The sequence below is a fragment of the Eubalaena glacialis genome, chromosome 5 (assembly GCF_028564815.1).
Source record: "Eubalaena glacialis isolate mEubGla1 chromosome 5, mEubGla1.1.hap2.+ XY, whole genome shotgun sequence".
NCBI lineage: Eukaryota > Metazoa > Chordata > Mammalia > Artiodactyla > Balaenidae > Eubalaena > Eubalaena glacialis.
In genome coordinates, this window is record NC_083720.1 from 38,494,719 (window position 1) to 38,515,206 (window position 20,488).

Here is a 20,488-nt window from a genome sequence, read left to right on the forward strand (position 1 = left end):
AATGCTCTTCAACAGCTTGGACCACGCTTTCAAGTCCTTGATTTTTTTTCTTATCTATTCGGCACGCAGCCAAGTGGAAGTCTTTGTTGGATGCCGGGGAAGGGGGAAGGTGGGGGGGGTGGTGCTCAGCCCTCAAGGAGATGCGGTCCCTGCCAGGGAGAGTGACATGAACAGCAGGTGACTCTACAGTGTCACCAGTACCAGGGGGAGATGAATAGGGGAGTGAGGGACAGGGTAGGGCTGAGACGGTCAGTGTCATGTGTCGATGTGGCTGGGCCACAGAAAGCAGATATTTGGTCAAACACCAGTTTAGCTGAGGGTGACATTTACATCAGTAGACTTGGAGTAAAGCAGATGGTTCTCTGGAATGTGGGTGGGCCTCACCTAATCAGATGAAGGCCTTAAGAAGTAATGACTAAGGTCCCTGAGGAAGAGGGAGCACTGCCACCAGATGGCCTCCGGACTCGAGCTGCAGCATCAGGTCTTCCCTGGGTCTCCAGCACCCACCGTCACATGTGCCAATTTCTCAAACTAAATCTCTCTCTCTCCCCCTCCACACACACACACACACACACACACACACACACACACACACACACACACCCCATATTGGCTCTGTTTCTCTGGAGAGCCCTGACTAGTACAGGGGCCACCCTGACCACCTTGGGACCCCAGGGAAGACGTCACTCTGTCTCACTCCTCCTCTGAGTGCGCTGTTCTAGAGGCGCGTGGCCTACCACACAGTGGCGGCAGGAGGACGTGCTCACAGACCCCCGACCACAGGGCTGGACCTGACCAAGGGCCACAGCCCCTGTGCTCTGTAATCCCTCACCCCGGGTGTCCAGGCCAGGCTTTGGGGGGCAGCTCACAGCCAGTGGCGGAACACAGCCAGGAAACTAAGGCAGCCTTGTTCCTGGGACACACACAGGGCTCCTCTGGTGCTGACCTTGGCTGGAGGACGTGCCAGGGCCTTGCTGAACCCTCCCTGTCCTGTGCAGCACCTAGACCCTTCTGCCCAAGCCCTGTCCCTCTCTTCTCCACCGGGGGTTGGGCTGGTCCCATGTCTGTGATCTCTCCACCTCCCCTGGTCCCTCCACATTCCCTTCACACGCACTTATGCCAGTAAGTTCCTGCTCACTGGTCCACCTGGTGTCCGCTTCTTACAGGACCCCGGCTGACAGTTGGCAGCCCAGACACTGAATTCGGAACCCCTCAGTGGGCTGCACTGAGCCTCCTGGCATAAGTAGGAATAAGCTGGGCAAGAAGGAAGGACCAGCATCTTCAACAAGGCGGCCATCTCCTGGCATCTCCACAGCCCTTTGAGACAGGCCTGATATTACAAGATGACATGGAAGGTCTTCCCAAGGCCCAGGACCTCTCTGCATGACCCCAAGTTCTCGGCTGTGTCCAGGATGCTCATGGCCTGTATGGGCAGTTGTTTCCTTCCCTTCCTGGACAAGGACCTACTTGATAAAAAACAAGTGTTTGTTGACTGACTATTTTGGCCACATGATTATAATGACCACAGCCGATGTTGCTACAGTGTTTTTGCACACTGCAAATTATTCTCACATCCATGATCTTATTTCATCATCCTTCTGGTCCCTGGAGATAGGCATTTGTGCTATTCCCAGTTCACAGATGAGAAAACTGAGCCTCATCTGAGACAATGGGCAACTTGCCTGGGCTCACAGGGCTATCATGTGGAGAAGCAGAGGCTGGAACCCACAGTCCCTGAGCCCACATACCATGGCTTCCAAAGAGCCTGGGAGCATCAAATAGCAGCAGTGATATTACCGGTATAAAGAAGGAAAGAAAAGTGTGTAAACTTAACGGCTGACACCAGAATGTCTTTCAAGGAAAGAACTGTCTTCACTGAGAAAAATATTTTGATAAGTGCCTGGAGTAGGAGGGTTTGCTGAACGTTTGCATGGCGGCTGGCTCCAGCTTCAGAAGGGAGGGAAGCTGCTCCACACACTAGAAGGAGAAGAAATAGGAGCTCAGGGGCCCTCTGAGCAGGCAGAGCGGACGAGCAGAGATAAGAGGGGAAAACAGAGGCTGGTGAGAGGCAGGAAGTCGGGCACCTTGGGTAGCGCGCCCCTCCCGAAACCCTCCAGTGATCCTGTGGGTGTGACTGCTGCTGTGCTGTTTGAGGAAACCAAAGTAGGTGCTGAAGTTCAAGTTGGGGTTATTAGGCTATAAGACAGGGCAGCATGCAAGAATGCTGGTGCCCAAGACAGCTGGAAGCCCAGAAATGCTCAGGACTTCAGAGACATTTGAAGAAGCCTTTGAACATCCCCGTGCTGTGGAATTGAGGGGACAGGAAATTCCTCCCAGCACTGAGGGACACGGGGACCCCCAGCAGACCCGGGGGCTGCACAAGGATGGCACCGACCACAGGCACAATGTAGAAAACATCCTTTGCTTTGCTGGAACCCTCTGTGATTCTCTAAATTTAAAGTGAGTGTAAAATAACAAATGTTGGCGAGGGTGTAGGAAAAAGGGCACCCTCGTACACTGTTGGTGGGAATGTAAATTGGCATAGCCATCGTGGAAAATCATATGGAGGTTTCTCAAAAAACTAAAAATAGAACTACCATATGACCCAGCAATCCCACTCCTGGGTATGTGTCTGAAAAAAACCCAAAACCCTAATTCGAAAAGATACATGAACCCCAATGTTCCTAGCAGCATTATTTACGATAGTCAAGGTATGGAAGCAACCTACGTGTCCATCGACAGATGAATAGGTAAGGAAGATGTGCTATATACATACAATGGAATACTACTCAGCCATAGAAAAGACTGAAATTTTGCCATTTGCAGCAACACGGATGGACTTGGCAGGTATTATGCTAAGTGAAATAAGTCAGACAAAGACAAATACTGTATGATCTCACTTATATGTCGAATCTAAAAAGTACAACAAACTAGTGAATAAAACAAAAAAGAAGCAGATTCACAGATATAGAGAACAAGCTAGCGGTTTCCAGTGGGGGGGAGGGGCCTTAAAGGGGTGGGAGAGGGTGAGGTACAAACTATTAGGTGTAAGATAGGCTACAGGGATGTACTGTACAACACAGGGAATAGAGCCAATATTTTGTAATAACTTTTAATGGAGTGTAACCTTTAAAAAATTGCATAAAAAATTTAAAAAGTAATCTATGCAAGAAATTAAAAAACAAAAAAATAAAGTGAGTGCAAGTAGCTAACTCTCAGTCTCTCGCTCTTTGGAATTAAGATGTGCCTTTGTGCTCTGGGAGCTTGGGGCTTTTACAGGGTGGTTTCTGAGCTGCGTTTTGCTGCTGCTGTGGACCCTTGGGTGTTTTGTAGGAAGGTGCCTGTCCCCCTGGACTGCTGGTCCTTTGCTATGCAGCCTGTCCCATCAGCGGGCTCTCCAGCCAGGGAATGCAGAGCCCTGGGAGACAGCTCGTCCAGGGGCAAAGTGGGGAGATGCTCAGAGGTCACTCATCCCTACACGTAAAAGTGAAAGCAGAGTGACAACAGGGGAGGGCCCTGGTCTTCCAGGAGCAGGTGACTGTGCTGGTGGGGGCAGAGATAAGACCTCAGAGGGACTGCATCTCCTCTTCCTTCTGCCACGTCCCTCTGCTGGGTCCAGGAGATGGCGCCATCTTTCTAGTTGGCAAGTGTGAGCCCAGGGCGCTAAATGGCCCCCTTCTCTCTTTGGTGTCTCCAGGTGGACACAGTGTGGCCGTAAGCTTCTAGGCAAGAGGAGGGCCTGGGAGGGGCTGACCACCCCAGGGCTTCCTTCGGTTGGTACCTTGGTACCTTGGGTGACCACCTGGGTACTTGGCTTGGGTTTTGGTGGATGCATTTGGGGGGCAGGAAGCTTCAAGAGGACCAGCTCACCTTGCACATCCTCCCTTATCAAGAGCCCACCCAGCACAGAGCACAGCAGAAATCTCTATCCAGGCCTGCCTTCTTCCCTTCCTGTCCTACTTATCTCTATTCTTTCCACACTTTTGTGATCACATGGATTTATTTTATGTTCTATTTTCCCCCCACTGAGCATTATGTACTAAGCATTCTTTCATCAGGCTACAATCATCTTATAACTGTTACATAAGTGAATCAAGTTGGCTTGGGGATAGGATTTTTAGTTTCGAATACAGATGTGCAATGACTGACTTAACTGTTCTCTGATGCAATCAATGCATATCTGGAGTTCAACCCTGGCTCAAATATAGAAAATCACAATACGGCAGTGGACATTTTTCTGGCCCTTAAACCTAGCAACCAATGGATCAATTATTTTTTGCTTATTTTATTTGTCTCTATGTACATGCTGTGTCTTACAATTAGAAATACACTTAAACATACACCAAAGGCATCACACTGCCCTCTAGTGAATTCAGGACTGGAGTGAGGCAAACTGAGTTTGAACCTCATTTCTGTCTCTACTGGCCGTGGGACTGCAGGCAAGGGGCTCAACTTCTGAGTGTTGATTTCCTCTCTGAAGTCTCTGAGGTTCTGGAGACTTGTGACATTGGAGACAATGAAAGCAGGGCACTGGGCATGGAGCAGGTGCTCGATACATTATAGCAAGAAAATGGTGTATTGGAAAGAAAAAGCTTTAAAAGCTTCATGCCCAAAGCCCTTTCACTCAGTTATTTGTTATAACTGAAAATCAGAAGGTCCAACAATTCTGAGAATTCAAGTAAAAAAATGTTTAAACTACATTTAAAATGAAGGTAAAGTCATAGTTCAACTGGAACTGATTTTCCTTACTTAATGTGATGTCTGAATTTCCTGTGCTGCTCTAATAAATCACCACAAATAAATCACCACTAGGCTTAAATCAGTACAAACTTATTTGACAGTTCTGGAGGTCAGAGGTCCAAAATGGGTCTCACTGGGCCAAAATCAAGGTGTCATCAGGGCTCTGCTCCTCCTGGGGGCTCTAGAGGATGGTCTGTTCCCTGGCCTTTTCCAGCTGCTAGATGCTGCCTGCATTGCCTTGGCTCCTGGCCCCTTCCTCCACCTTCAAAGCCAGCAGCACAGTATCTTCAACCTGTCTCCGACTCTTAACACTTGCTTCTGTTCTCACAGCTCCTTCTCTGACCCTGACTCTCCTCCTCCCTCTTTCACTTATAAGAAGACTTGTGATTACATTGGGTTCATCCAGATAATCCAAGATAATTTTCCCTACCTCAAGACCCTTAAATTAATCACATCTGCAAAGTCCCTCATGCCATGCAAGGTGACATTCACAGGTTCTGAAAATTAGGATGTGGACATACTTGGAGGCCATTATTCTTCTGACCATACATGATAATATAAAAACAATAATAAGAAAACATGTTTAAGGTACAAACATGGGGGGTGGTGGATAAAAGCAGCCTCAGAGATAAATCCACATGATTGTCCCCCCCGTAAACATGATGGAAATGTCATGGAAAAAGACAGGAAAAGCTCAGTTATAAATGACGATTGATTTTTTAGAGAGTTGTGGGTGATTTTTCCCCAACATTAAACAAATTCTCCATTCCCAGAGCAAAAGATTTCAAATCACTTTATCCATAGAATCCCTTTCTTCAAATGCAAGGTCATGCAGAAATTCACATGGCAAAAGCAGACAATCTCCTTTTGATGTGCACAATCCTTTACAGTTTGCAAAGCCCTCCTCCCACAAACACCACTGTACTTGAACTTGTCTACCTTACCCAGAGGCAGGACAGTTGTGATGTTTCCCTTCTTAGGAATCAGGAAACCAAGGCCTAGCGGACATTGGTGGGCCTAGAGGGTCTTGATTAAGCTGGACCTTCTGGCTACTTCCAGTGGTTCTTCCCATTCCTGCCTAGTGCTCAGACACCTCCAGAAATGAGAACTCCCCGCCTCCATAAGTGGCCTATTCCATTCTTGCATCTCCTGTCTCATGGTGAATCAAGATCTTCCTCGCTGTGGCTTCTCCCATTTGGTTCTCAATCTATCATCCCAAATAAGGCTGCTCTCTCTTCCCCTTGACAGCTTGTCAATGGTTTGGTCATGCCCCTGGGTCTTTTCTTCCTTAGATGGAACTTGGAGAAGGTGGAGGCAGCTATGATGGCAGCCCTCTTGAGCCATGAGTGGGAAGGAGATTGGGGGGGTGGAGGAGACTCACATCATGGTGAGTCCTTTAGGGCAGAGACCTGAGACCTCTAGTTTGTACCTGCTCTTGCTCTGCTACCCCATGGAGGGTCCATGCAGGTCCAAGGGCCTGGACCTCCAACCTGGCCATCCTCAGGAATCTCTGTTCTTTTTGAAGACAGGTGTTGCAATGGTTTGGGAAAAGCTTGTATTTTCAATGCACCTCTAGCATGAATCTACTGGAATATACTTTATTCTTGCCTTACTAAAAACCAGACTCCTTGTGACCAAGGTAACGTACTTTAGCCCCTAGCACAAAAGGGAATGAAGTCAGCTGTCTCTCATAAGGGCCATTGTTGGGGCCCACTTCTGTCCATCTGGCATGTCACCTTGCCTCCTGAATGTTTCTGGCCAGCTCTGGACTGCAGAGCAGTCCCTTAATCCAGCTCAGGCCACCGAGGCAGTTGCCCAGAGCATCCATGGACAAGGGGCACGATGGCATCCCCTAAGGCGCAAAGGCAGCATTGGAAATGTAATGATATGCAGCCCAGAATGTGGTTGACAGTCCTTGTGGGGTGGGAGTGAAACTACCGTGGGCATGTTCAGGAATGACAAATGAAGGCAGCTCCCACTAAATTCAGGGCTTTTACTTGGCTCACTGGGTGCAGGTAGCTCATTACCAGAGCTCACGCGGCCTCACCTCTAAATATGCATCAAATGGCTGTTTAAGCAGCGCCATCTTGAAGGAGTCGTAAGTTATCAGCCTCCAGAGCGCACGAAATGCTTCAGTCTGGCTGGTCCTAGCCAATGGGTACTTGAGTTGCTTTCTCTTTCCAGACTGTGGCAGAGCCTGCTGGTGGCCAGATGCTATTATTCATTCTCCCCTCCTCCTTAGGAGCAGGCCCCGACTTTCTGTGACAACAGTGCACTAAAGGACTACATTTTCCAGCCTCCTTGACAGTTAAGAGAGGAAACATGATCACATTCTGACCAAAGAGACCTAGCAGACGCGTGTGAGCCTTCAAGGAGACTTATTAAAATAGAAGGGCAAGTAATCCCTCCTTCTCACCCTGCTCCTCTTGGCTGGAAAGCAGATATGATGGCAGCCACTTTGGACCATGAGGCAACGTTCTGGGAATCTAGAGATGAAGGGCTCGAGGCAGATGGAGAGATGAAAGGAACAAGGTGCCTGACACCATGAAGAATTGTAACAGCCTTAGTCTGCCTACCTTCAACCTTTTCTTATGTGAGAGAGAGAAATAAACTTCTATTTTGTTTAAGACACTATCGTTTGGGTTTTCTATCATAAGGTGGCTTTCTCTCAAAAAAACCAAACCAAAACAAAACAAAAAACCAAAGAAACAAACAAACTTTCCCTGATTATGATGTCAACCAAAATTACAATAGCAGCCAATAACGGACAGTCTTCTTTTTTTAGTCAGGCCAGGGTCTAGCCAGTAACTGGCTTCTAAATGCCATAGAAATACACTCCCTCCCAGCCACAAAACAACAGCAATAAAAAGAATTGCTTTTTTGTTTATCTGGGGATTGAGGTCTGCCAAGTCTATATGCCTGATTGGGGTCTGGCGACAAAAATACAGACCGTGGGGGCTGGGATGACAAAGCATTACCGGGAAGGAGCATCCAGAGGTATCACTCCTTCATGGTGATGAGCATATATTACTTTTTTCTCTTGCCTGTATCTTTTTCTTGAAGCCATCCTCCTGTACGCTCTATAATTCTACTAGAGATGTCAATCAAACCTTGCAGCCCTCCATCCCCCAATCACCAGACTGGATAGTAACCCAGAGTGGTCAATTCTGGGAATTCCCATCAGGGAATTCTAACTCCCGGGGCAGTGATTGGTTCAAGCATAGCCATGTGACCCAGGAAGGGCCAATTAGAATTATTTCCTTCAGGGATTGAGATGTGTGCTATGTGAAAGGGAATCTCTCTCCTAAAACAGTGTTTAAAAGCTGGAACTGCTCAAGACTGTCTTGATGCCAAATGGAGAAAACCCGTCTAACAATGAAGCCAATGAAATCCTAAGAATGTCTAGGAGTTGTTGAGAGAGGGACAGTACCTTGATGACTTAGTTTAATCTCCTGGATCCCACCATGCCTAAGGAAATCCAGCCTTCTCTATCCCTATTATAAGGCAGAACACATATGGCCCACTTCTGATATTACTTTCCTCCTGGAGGGGCATTTCATTAAGGTACCATTCTTTCCGCCCTCTCTGCCCACCCCTCACTCACTGGTCCCCAGGAAACGAGAAGGGACTTAGCTCATTGGTAAGTTGGGGAGAGAAATGGCCCACACAGCTTAGTTCCTCTCTTTAATTTTGAGATCTCTCTGGTTGGAGGAGAACACAGTCTTTTCTTCCTTGTTCTGCATTTTTCAGGGGTGGGCCCTGTTGGGAGCCCATGAGTACCGTCTTATGAGGCTCTCCTGGCCATCAGACCAAAAGCCAATTAGTCAAGTGGCCTTTCTTTATCCAAACTAAAAGTGACATTTTTATTGCATCTCCTCCACTTCTGCATCCATCTCTCAATTGGTGTCAAACTTGAGCCAGAAAGAAGAGTGGTAATTATTGGTGCCCTCAAATCCCATTCCTAGGGACATGTGTTAAAAGTTTCCCTCTTGCTTATGCTGTTTTCTTTTTTTTAATAGTATTTTTTAAAATTAATTATTTATTTATTTATTTTTGGCTGTGTTGGGTCTTCGTTGCTGCGCGCCGGCTTTCTCTAGTTGCGGCGAGCAGGGCCTACTCTTCTTTGCGGTCCACGGGCTTCTCATTGCAGTGGCTTCTCTTGTTGCGGAGCACGGGCTCTAGGCATGCAGGCTTCAGTAGTTGTGGCACGTGGGCTCAGTAGTTGTGGCTCGAGGGCTCTAGAGCACAGGCTCAGTAGTTGTAGCGCACCGGCTTAGTTGCTCCGCGGCATGTGGAATCTTCCTGGACCAGGGCTCAAACCCGTGTCCCCTGCATTGGCAGGCAGATTCTCAACCACTGTGCCACCAGGGAAACCTGCTTATGCTGTTTTGAGTTTCTGTCTCCTATAACCCAAAAGGTCCTGATAGATGTAACTTCCCTGACTCCAGTGTCTGAAGCATTGCCCTATCACATTCCCTATGCTCATATTTCATTTCTATTCAATTAAATAAACACCATTTCTCACAGTGGAAGTTTGGGCTCTTTCCCCTATTTTTAGGTGCTGGGGACTTCTCCTCAACTGGCAAGAGGGCACAAATAAATCAGACTCAGGGCTGGAACTTAACCCCTTGCCACTCTGAACTGGGGGTGGGGAGGATGGGAAAGCCGGAAAGGGGAGTGTGGTATGGATTGTCTGCATTGATGGCCTCCATTCATTGCTTCTCTACATCTATGTCCTTTGTGCTGTAACTGTGTAGCCCCTCCCACTCTGACTCTGGGGCTTGACCATGTGACTTTGGCCAATAGTATTTTAGCTGATTCAAAGCTTGAAAAACTGCTTGTGTTTTTCGCTTCCTCTCTGGGACCTCTGTGCTTGCTGTGAGAATATGCCTGAGCTAGCCTGCTGGAGGATGAGGTACATGGAACAGAGCTGAGCCATCCTGGATCAGCTGGCTGACCACCAGATATGTGAGAGAGTTTCTGCTGAGACAAGAAGAGTTGCAAGGGCAAGCCCTATCAAGATTAACAGAGTAACTGCCATTGTCTTCAGCCAGTGAGTTCCGAGGTGGTTTGTTATGCAGCATTATTATGGTAATAGCTAACTGCTACAGGGTCCTTTCTACCAAATTACCAACAGACTGGGCAAGGTGTATCTCCCATGGTGCCAAACAAGGTGGTAGGTAATAGAGTGTGTTTTATTTATGCTCATAGGTTCCAGAGCAAGACTTTCAGAGTTCAAATCCCAGCGCTGTCATTTGCTAGCTTTGTGTCTTTGGTTAAGTTATCTTGTCCTCAGTTTTGTTTTGTTTTTTGTCTTAAAATGGAAATAATAATGCGATCTCCTCTCCGTGGTTGTTGTGAGGGTTTAACAACCTAACACATGTGAAGTGCTTAGAATGAAATGTTCTCAATGCAGATGAGCATTGAGGAGTGTGTCTGCCTCCCTTAACTAGATGCCCCCTTCACCTCCTGGAGGGCTGGAATACCACCTTATGCTCCCCTCTCCCCACCACCTGGCAGAGCACCCAGCACAGTAAACATCCATTGTTTGCTGAATGCCTGGAGTGAACTTAGCACTTTTATTAGTATAGATGCAGGTTTCAATGTTCTATTTCAACCTAAGGCCAACATCTTTGTTCTTTTTATAAAGTGTACATGTAATATTTATCATTTTTTACAACTGGCCTTCTTCTCACTCCCTGTTGTGCTATGAAATAAATCTTTTAAACCTTCTTTGCTGTCTGGCATTCGTATGCACTGCCCATTCCGACTGTACTTAATTGGAGCGTTTCCCAGGATTTCCTCCCCAGTGGAGCCAGATGGGCATCCTCACATGCCAGGAGATCAAGCTGGAGGAATTGCTGTCTTCTAACAACCTATAACCCAGTTGCTTTTGGAAATCAGATCCCATTGGCTCTTTCTCAGCTGCCTTCGTTTTACTCCAGAGCCTCTACCATCTGACCATCAGCCTTCTTCCCTGAAGCCTGACTTTTGGATAGTTTGCCTCACCAAGGGCCCCATGGGAAGCCCCCTAGACCACTACCCACTTGTGTCCCTCTGTGCGTGAAGGTGGTGGGAGGGAAATCACCCCTGGGTTCCAGTCCTTCTTTTGTCACTTACTGGCTGTGAGATGGGGGAGGAGCTATTAAGCAGGGTCCCCTGTGGGCTTCTGGGGGAGGGGGCTCAAGTCCCATCCCCACCACCATGCTCCACAAATTTTGTGTATTTGGGCATCTACCGAAGAAAGATCTGTCCTTTCCATCAATTTTTAAAGGCCTCTAGAAACCAGAAACCATATAACCACAGCCCTGGACAAGTCATTTCACCCCTGTAAGCCTCTGTTTCTTCATCAAAAAACGAAAGTAATGACAGTGTTCTCTGATTTCATGTTATAGAAATGTCATAAATGAGGAAATAGATCTGAACCACAAACTGCTGGACAGACATAGGCAATTATTAATATTTCATTATGACACTTGTCAATTCAGAAAATACTTAGGTTGTTTGGATTTTAAAAGATGTTGCACAAATTATAGTGAGCTAAGGACTACATATAATTCTCAGTTTGTTCTTGGATGTGGACATTTGGGAAATTTAGATTAGAGGACAGGATATGGATAATAAGAAACTGGACAGAGTCCTCAGTGATAATGACAGCAGGTAATACTGTGGACCATATAGATATAGATATTATCTAATTTAATCCTTAACAAGCCCATGGGGGAGGCTTGTATCATTTCCTTTTTACAGATGAGGATTCTGAGAATCAGAATGGTGAAAAGAATCGGTCAAGGTCAGACTGCAGAGCTGGGATGTGAAGGCAGCACTAGTTATTCCCAGCCCTCAGGCTGAACCTCGGTGCTGTCGACCAAGTCTTGTTTTATAAAACTAAAAGAATGGGGATGCTATTGTTCATTCTACATTGTCTGTCTCCAGGCAAAATGATTTTGCCTTTTCCGGGCTGTAGGAATGTCTCTGAGACGTGGATGGATCTAGAGACTGTCATACAGAGAAAAACAAATATCGTATATTAACGTATGTATGTGGAACCTAGAAAAATGGTACGGCTGAGCTGGTTTGCAGGGCAGAAGTTGAGACACAGATGTAGAGAACGGACATATGGACACCAAGGGGGGAAAACTGCGGTGGGGTGGGGATGGTGGTGTGCTGAATTGGGCGATTGGGATTGACATGTATACACTGATGTGTATGAAATTGATGACTGATAAGAACCTGCAGTATAAAAAAACAAACAAAACAACTAATACTAAACTTTCATTGGGTTATTTGTATGGAAATATGTTAATATAAATGTTTCAGACATTACATGAAATTTCTAAAAATCTTATATGTTCTGGTATAATCTTATAAGTCATAATCCTAGTTATTACTTTAAAATGTATATCTCAGAAATAACTAATTTTCTTGTCAACTGCATTATTATGAACTTTCATCAAATCTTTAACCGTGGTCATTTTTAAGTCTTTTGTCATTTACAGACAGTTCTGGGTGTACTCTGATGCTTTTGCAAATATGTTCCTATAAAAGGGTTTCATCTTCAAGAAATTCATGGAAAAGACTCTGACAAGTACAGGTTTCTGGTAACTGACTGTACTGCTGAACTGAATGAATAAGCATTTTCAGAACTCTAATGAAAAACTGATGAACTCATAAAAGTGCTAACAAAAGATCAAGATAAAAAAAAATTAATTACATGGGACTGAGTGAACTGATGAGGATGAGTATAATTTTTGTGACTTTCTGTTTGAATTAAAAAAAAAAAAATCCCACAAGGACTCAGAGGCAAAGAATATACAAATCAATTTTCACTGCAAAGTAAAGGAGCTGTTACAGTGGAGGATTACTGGACTGAATGTCAATATTATGACATAGTATGAGTGTGTTTCATGTTTGGTAATTGCAATCATTGTTGCTTTTGTTGTGGTCATCCATGTACAATGCTTGGTGTCAGTCTATTTATCTCTTGTAAAAATAAAATACAGTGTGTGTGTGTGGAAAAAAAAAAAAGGTGATTTCTATCAAAACTTGAAAGACCAATAGTATACCAATTTTTTCAGAGTTTAAAAAGAATGACTTTCAAATTATTTTTATGAAACAATACAATATTGCTATACAATAAATGTGCTAAAGAGATCATAAAAAGAGGAAACTGCAGACTATTCTCACTTATGAATATCTAGGCAAAATCCCAAATAGTAGCAGAAAGAATTTAATATCATGTTAAGAAAATAACACATTATGACCAAGTGAGATTTATTTTAAGAATGCAAAAATGTTTTAATATTAGAAAATTGATTAATATAATTCACCATATTAAATAATATAGGAAAATCTTGTATGTCTATGGATGGATATAGGCCTTCAACACAAACCAAGAACTATTCCTTATAATAAAATAGTTCACTGGTGGGAAGCAGCAGCATAGCACAGGGAGATCAGCTTGGTGCTTTGCGATGACCTAGAGGGGTGGATAGGGAGGGTGGGAGGGAGGCTCAAGAGGGAGGGGATATGGGGACATGTATATGCATATGGCTGATTTGCTTTGTTGTGCAACAGAAACTAACAGAGTATTGTGAAGCAATTATACTTCAATAAAGATCTATTAAAATAAATAAATAAATAAAATAAAATGTAAAAAAAAAAGACCACACAGTAAAAAAAAAAAAAAGAAATGTCTCTGATTCTGAAAGCTGTACTTTGAATCTGGCCCAGAGAGCTACACAAGATGACTGCCAAGCCCCATGTGGGCTTCATGCTTCCCTCCTGTAAAATGGGTATATTTCTGTTCCCTTGCAGGGCTAATGGGAATGGTCCAGTGGGTCTTGTTGCAGAGGCCCCATGCTGGTGTGATGTGAGGGCTCGTTCTGTGCTTGTATGTTCCCTTTCCTTGTGTGTGAATATTAAGATGGGAAAGCTGATCAGTGAGGAAGAGAGGAGCAGAGGGAGGGCCGGGATAGACTTAAACCACTAAGAAATATGCAGCATCTCTGGGGTTGGGACAACCCGAGAAGTGACCACAGAGAGACACTGAGCAGAGGTGAGCAGACCTGGGCCTTATCCTACTCTGTCCTGGCTTTTCCAGGCTCCCTGTTGCTAACCGTAAAATTGTCACATGCTATCTGGTTCTACAAGGATTAAGTCACTAGCCACTGCAGTCGCTGACCTTCAACACCCCCTGAAAGGAGTTCAGGGCAAGGATCAGGAATGAGGCACTCTGTGCTCTGGGAAAAACTGGCAGAACAGGCCTTCAGACAGATATTTTCAGGAGAAAATTTTATGAGCTGAAATTTCTTGCATATCCTCATATCTAGAAAAGCACTAAAATCATTAACGGTGACATCTGCTCGTGACCAGCAGCAGCCTTCTGCCAAAACGTGTGCTTGACTGTACGTACCCCTTTCACTGAAATCATATATACTGACACTCCCACACTGCTTCGGGGCGGTCTCTCAGAGCTATCTGAGATGCTGTCTCCAGGGCTATAGTCCTCATTTTGCCCCAAATAAAACTTAACTCACAACTCTCATGTTTGCATTTTTTTCAGTTGACACTTTGATCTGTGTCCGCACTCTGGGCCACCCATAGCAGGCTGTTGGGAAGATGAAACGGGATAGGGTGTCCTAGGGCACCCAGCATGCCCTGCAGCGCTGACCCCTGTGAAGAGGCCAGAGCCACATGGACCAGACAAAGCGGCCCCTACCTTTCTCAGCTCCAGCCTGGTCGTGCTTCTCAAAGATCAGGTAGCGTGGGCTCTCAGGGAGAAAGGGCAGGCTCACCAGCTGGACCAAGACGGGGACGGCAATCACTCCAAACAGGTACGGCCAGGTGCTCTCCTGAAGGGAGAAGAGGGGGCCGGTGAATGATGAGGACTTCAGTCATTATTTGGGGGCTAGGCCCCTGGGCCAGGCAGCTTCTGCTGTCTGCACAGGGTCCCTCTGCCCAGTGTGAGCCCCAGGAACAAAGGTTGGGGAGGGATTGGACACTGGTTTTGTTAGGGAACCATTGACTGAAACCGCCTGCCTTGGCCAGGCATGATAATAACCGCTTGCATGAGTTGTCTCACAACAGGAGGTCCTAAAACTAAATGGGAGAATTCGGGAGGGGCCAAAAGGAGGGAGGAGATGCCAGCCCATAATAAGTCCTGCCAACCTTCCAGAAACCCTCACGCTGGAATCCATCTTGGCTGAGAGATGCGCACACCGCCAGGAAGGACCCCGAGTCAGACCAAGTACGGGCATAAGCAAGATGATGATTGGCCAGAGACAACCCGGAAACCAACCCCATTACCCTAAACCCTGAGACTGCGAGACATGTGGCAGAGCAGTTCTCCTGGGTTCCCTTACCCTGCTGCTCTCTGCCCAGGCGCCCCTTCCCAATAAAGTCTTTTGCTTTGTCAGCACGTGTGTCTCCTTGGACAATTCATTTCCGAGTATTAGACAAGAGCCCACCTTCGGGCCCTGGAAGGGGTCCTCCTTCTGGGAAGAGTTTAGCACCAGGCCCACGTGTTTGGTATCTCCATGCAGGGGGTCGGTGAATCCTCAGAGCCACCTGAGAGGTGGTTACCTTCAGGGTGACTCCGAGAAGGTGGAGTTCGGGGAAGCCAAGAGCTGGCCAACTCAGAGGCCCCTGGGGCATCAAGTCTGGCCTGAAGTGGCTCAGCTATTTCCTGGTTGTGTGGCCTTGGAAACATTCTCACGGCCCCTTGGACTCCCCTTCTCCTCACCTGGGGAATGGGGACAGCCACAGGCACCCCTCAGGCAGTCGTGAGAGTGGGATCAGATGATGCTTTCACTGTGGAGCCTGGTACCCAGTAGGTACGCAGAGGAAACTACTACTATGCGGGTGGCACCACCCAGACGCCTCCGAGGCCCGGGATATCCGACCCATCTTGCTCCTGTCAGTGAAGGGCTAGAGCTTTTCCACGTCCCCAGGGAAGTGAGGGTGGTGGGCCTTTGGGCATAGCTCGCCCCTGAGGTGGGGGAACTTTTCACTTCCCACCGGCTGTGAAAGGCAAGCAGGCAACACCCACCATTCAAGAGGCATTTTGAGTCCCTTCAAGCAGCACCATTTGCCTATTATGCAGCTTAAATGCTGCACGGGGCCCATATTATTATGCTGATTAAGGCAGCATTCTTCCTGATTTTTTTTTAAAACCCAGGTTTACAAATAAACTCTCATTGTGTCTCTGAAAGGAGAGAACATCAATAGACAGCAGTTCTGATGGGGAGAAAGTGGGAAAAAAAACCAAAGTTCTCACTGTGGAATTCTTGAATGTTTCATTTCCTAAGAAAGTACAAGGAGAAAAGAAGACACACCCAGACCTAGAAAGGCTTCGCACAGGGCGAAGGTTCAGATGCCCTTGTTCCCAGTGAATTTAAGGTTCTTGTCTCCTTGCAGAAGAATTCGGAGACAAAGCAGGGAGGTTAAGAAAGTAACGTGAGAATTTATTTAAGCAACAATACGCTCTCAGAGAGGGGCAGACAGGTGAGGAGCTGCAGTCCTGGGCTTCTTTGGCAAGCCAGGGTACACGAATGAAGGCGTGGAATATTCCCTGGGGAAGGCGGAGTTTGGGGGTTGTAGTCCTTGATTTTCATCCCAGCTCCATCTTTCCAAGGGGGAGGAGGGATGTTTGTCCTTATTTAGCTTAGATCAGAAGTGTCACGGTGTCGGTGCATGATGGGTACTTATCTGTAAGGCTAATTTTATTGTAATGAGAGCATAATGAACAACAGGTTACATTTGGACACAAGAGATTCCCAAATTGCCCCATCTTTCTTTGTCTGCTTCCAGGACACTTATCACCCAAAAGGTGTGGTTTCCTGTCAGTCTGGAGCTTCCTGCTTGTCTCTGTCTGCCCATGGACCCCCACCGTTTACAAGATGCGTGGTTTCCTGCCACCATAGGACACGACAAAAACTGGTTAGAACCAACTAGGTCCAAGATGGCGGAAGATTCAACTTCCGGTGTACCTTAAGCCTCATTATACACTCATTGTAATACATTAGCTTGCTAAATGACACACCCATGACACCATGACAGTTCTGAGGCTAACCAAAAAAGGCCAAAAAGTGGGCGGTGGCCCAATTCCTGGAAATCCCCGCCCCTTCCCCCAAAATAGTTGGAATAATCCTCCGACTCATTAGCCTATGAAATTACCCAGTCCATTAAAACTAACCAAGCCATATTTTGAGGCTTCTCGCCTTCTGAGATGGCCCACACTCTGTCTGTGGAGTGTGTTTCTCTCTAAATAAATCCACTTCTAACCTATCACTTTGTCTCTCACTGAATTCGTTCTGCAATGAAACATCAAGAACCTGAGCTTCATTAAGTCCTGGGACCAGGTGTGTGATCTCAATTAAAAGACCATGGGGGCTTCCCTGGTGGCGCAGCGGTTGAGAATCTGCCTGCCAATGCAGGGGGACACGGGTTCGAGCCCTGGTCTGGGAAGATCCCACATGCCGCGGAGCAACGAAGCCCGTGCGCCACAACTACTGAGCCTGTGCGTCTGGAGCCTGTGCTCCACAGCAAGAGAGGCCGCGATAGTGAGAGGCCCGTGCACCGCGATGAAGAGTGGCCCCCGCTTGCCGCAACTAGAGAAAGCACTCGCACAGAAACAAAGACCCAACACAGCCAAAAATTAATTAATTAATTAATTAATTAAAAAAAAAAAAAAAGACCATGGGTTCAGGTCCCAATCTGAGGTACACGGTTTCACCACTAGATGGAAACTGCTGACCATCAGCAGGCAGACCCCAGACTGACCATCAACATACAGACCCCCAGGCTGGTTGGAGCCAGAAGACCGACATCTAGATTCCTGAACCATCACCCTGTTGCCTCACCATCAACCAATCAGAGAATTGCATACAATCTGATCGGGCACCCTGTGACCCCCTCCCTCACAATGTCTTTAAAAACCCTCCCCTGAAAGCCATCTGGGAGTTTGGGTCTTTTGAGCAGGAACTGCCTGTTGTCCTTGCTTGGTGCCCTGCAATAAATGCTGTACTTTCCTTCACCACAACACGGTGCAGTACACTGGCTTTGCTGCATATCAGGCAAGTGGCCCTGAGAGGCTGGGAGCAGAGAGGGAATGCTGATGGGTGGGGGGTTACCTTTTGGGGTGTGAAATAAAATTCATATTTTATGGCAAGACAAGACAAATTTAATATAAAAAATTTTCCCTGCCCTTTGGCTCCTCTGCCCTCTACTGTGCATTGTGTATCTGCATTATGCATCCACCAAACCTCCCCCATCAGCAGCATAACCTGCTCAACCATGAAGAGGAACAGTCCCCTTGCATCAACAAGACAACTCCTTAAGGATAACATTCCTTCTTGATCTTGCAAGGGGCCATGATAACACTTGGATCTGGATTGTGTAAATGGTCAATAATACGTCATTTAACGTACACCCCTCTGTCTCAAAAAACTTATATAACTGTGCCTTCATTTCTAACAGGTACAACAGTTCTTGGAGCTTTTTGAGGTGCTCTTCCTGGGTAATAATCCTCAAATTTGGCTCGAATAAAATTTTTCATTTCTTTCTTACATCAACTGATTAATTTTTCATAAACAGGGGTGATGAAAATATGCTGGAATTAGAAAGGAGTAATGGTTGCACAACTTTGCAAGTATACTAAAAACCACTTTTAAATGATGAATTTTATGGTATGTGAGTTATATCTTAGTTTTTAAAAACGATCATGGACATCACAAAGGGGATGAGAAACCACCTCACACCACAGGGCCCACATCACAAAGGGGATGAGAAACCACCTCACACCACAGGGCGCACATCACAAAGGGAATGAGAAAACACCTCACACCACAGGGCCCACATCACAAAGGGGATGAGAAACCACCTCACACCACAGGGCCCACATCACAAAGGGGATGAGAAACCACCTCACACCCAACAGCCCACATCACAAAGGGGATGACCAACCACTTCACGCCACAGGGCCCACCTCACAATGGGGATGAGAAACCACCTCATACCACAGGGCCCACATCACAAAGGGGATGACCAATCACCTACCACCACAGGGCCCACATCAGAAAGGGGATGAGAAACCACCTCACACCACAGGGCCCACATCACAAAGTGAATGAGAAACCACCTCAAACAACAGGGCCCACATCACAAAGGGGATGAGAAACCACCTCACACCACAGGGCCCACATCACAAAGGCGATGAGAAACCACCTCACACCACAGGGCCCACATCACAAAGGGGATGAGAAACCACCTCACACCACAGGGCGCACAACACAAAGGGGATGAGAAACCACCTCACACCACAGGGCACACAGTAAAAAAAAAAAAAAAAGATCATGGAATAAAAAGATGACATACATATAAGTAGAATTTTCACTACATCTTTTTTGGGGTGTGTGTGTTTATTTTGTTTTCTCTTAGAGTTTGGCTACTGTCTCAGTAAGAGCAAAACCAGAAAGCTGGGAGGAAAAGACAAGGGAAGTAATCCAATTAAGCTCCCACTATGTTCCAGGCATGGTGTGAGCTCATCACATGATTGTGTCTTTTGACCTTCCAGCATCTGGTGCTATTTGCACGTGAGAGATGTGCAGACAATGTAATATCTGTGCTGAGGCCTCCAGCCAGCATCTGCACAGATGGGAATCAAGCCCAAGCTTTTCCCACAGCATCAAATTAGAGAGGCTCCTCCCAGGGGTGGCATCCTTGGAGCTGTCACTGGGTGGAGGTTGGGTCATGGGTGGCTTTGCTGCTATTCCATGGCACTTGGACCTGGCTCTGAGAACAACCAGGAGCCTTTGAACTGAGATGGACACCCCCTATTTCCCCGAATCTACAATTCAGCATTTCTGGAATGAGAAATCAGCAGTCTGTGAGTACATTGAATGGATTCCCAGTATTACTGAGAAGCCCAGTCGGTGGTACAGCCTGTGATCCACAGCGTCTTAAATGCAACCTTTCCTAACGGTGATCACTTTGGTAGCTGTGATCTGGGCTCCATCTCTGGAGAAAAACTGATGCTACTGACCCCAGGGTGGGTGAGCCCCAGCTTGGGGTGCTGACGGTGTCTGGACCAGGGAAGAAGAACAGCGGGAATGTCCAGAGTAGAGCTCGGGCAACAGTTTACTCCTGAGGCACTGAGCTTAGCCAACAACAGAGTACATGACTTGGCTCTTTCCAGTGAGTGTTTAGAGGTTTCCCAGAAATATTAGGTAGTCATAGGGAGAGATGTTGTATTTAGGAGTAATTATTGCCCATCTTCTACCAAGAAAAGTATGAGTGGGTATGTGGGTTGGTGATCATTTTAAGTAGAATGTTTCAGCCATATTATGCCATGTGACCCACCCAAATAATAATACAAATAGCCACGATGCCTTGCTTCTATGGATGGCTGCACCAAGTGCTTTATCTAAGCATTTATAACAATGAATGAACACGTCTGATCTGCCAATGACGTAATAACTATTGTGAACACTTATGAGCAGTGACCTGCAGCCTGGGCACAGATCCTGAGCAGGCTGTCTGGATTTGAATGCTGCCTCTCTCCCACTCTCTGTGGCCTTGGGCAAGTGACCTAGCTGCTCATGCCTCAGTTTTCTTATCTGTAAAATGAGGATAATGCTTATGCCTATACATTGGTCATGGGGGGGGTTAAATGACTTAACAGATGTATAAAGTGTTCGGCCTAGGAATCCGCACACTAGCATTCCACAGGAAAGAGCAGTTTTTACTA

General features: G+C 46.5%; 1 protein-coding gene across 4 annotated transcripts in view; it reads right to left on the bottom strand.

The window, feature by feature from the left end:
* SLC2A9 (solute carrier family 2 member 9) overlaps positions 1-20,488 on the bottom strand; it is a 236,975-nt gene that overhangs the window by 127,311 nt on the left and 89,176 nt on the right. For all 4 annotated transcript variants that reach the window (XM_061191238.1, XM_061191237.1, XM_061191239.1 and 1 more), the window contains exon 9: positions 14,462-14,594. In XM_061191238.1, coding sequence (XP_061047221.1) covers positions 14,462-14,594 — 133 coding nt within the window. The remainder of the gene's footprint in view (positions 1-14,461; positions 14,595-20,488) is intronic.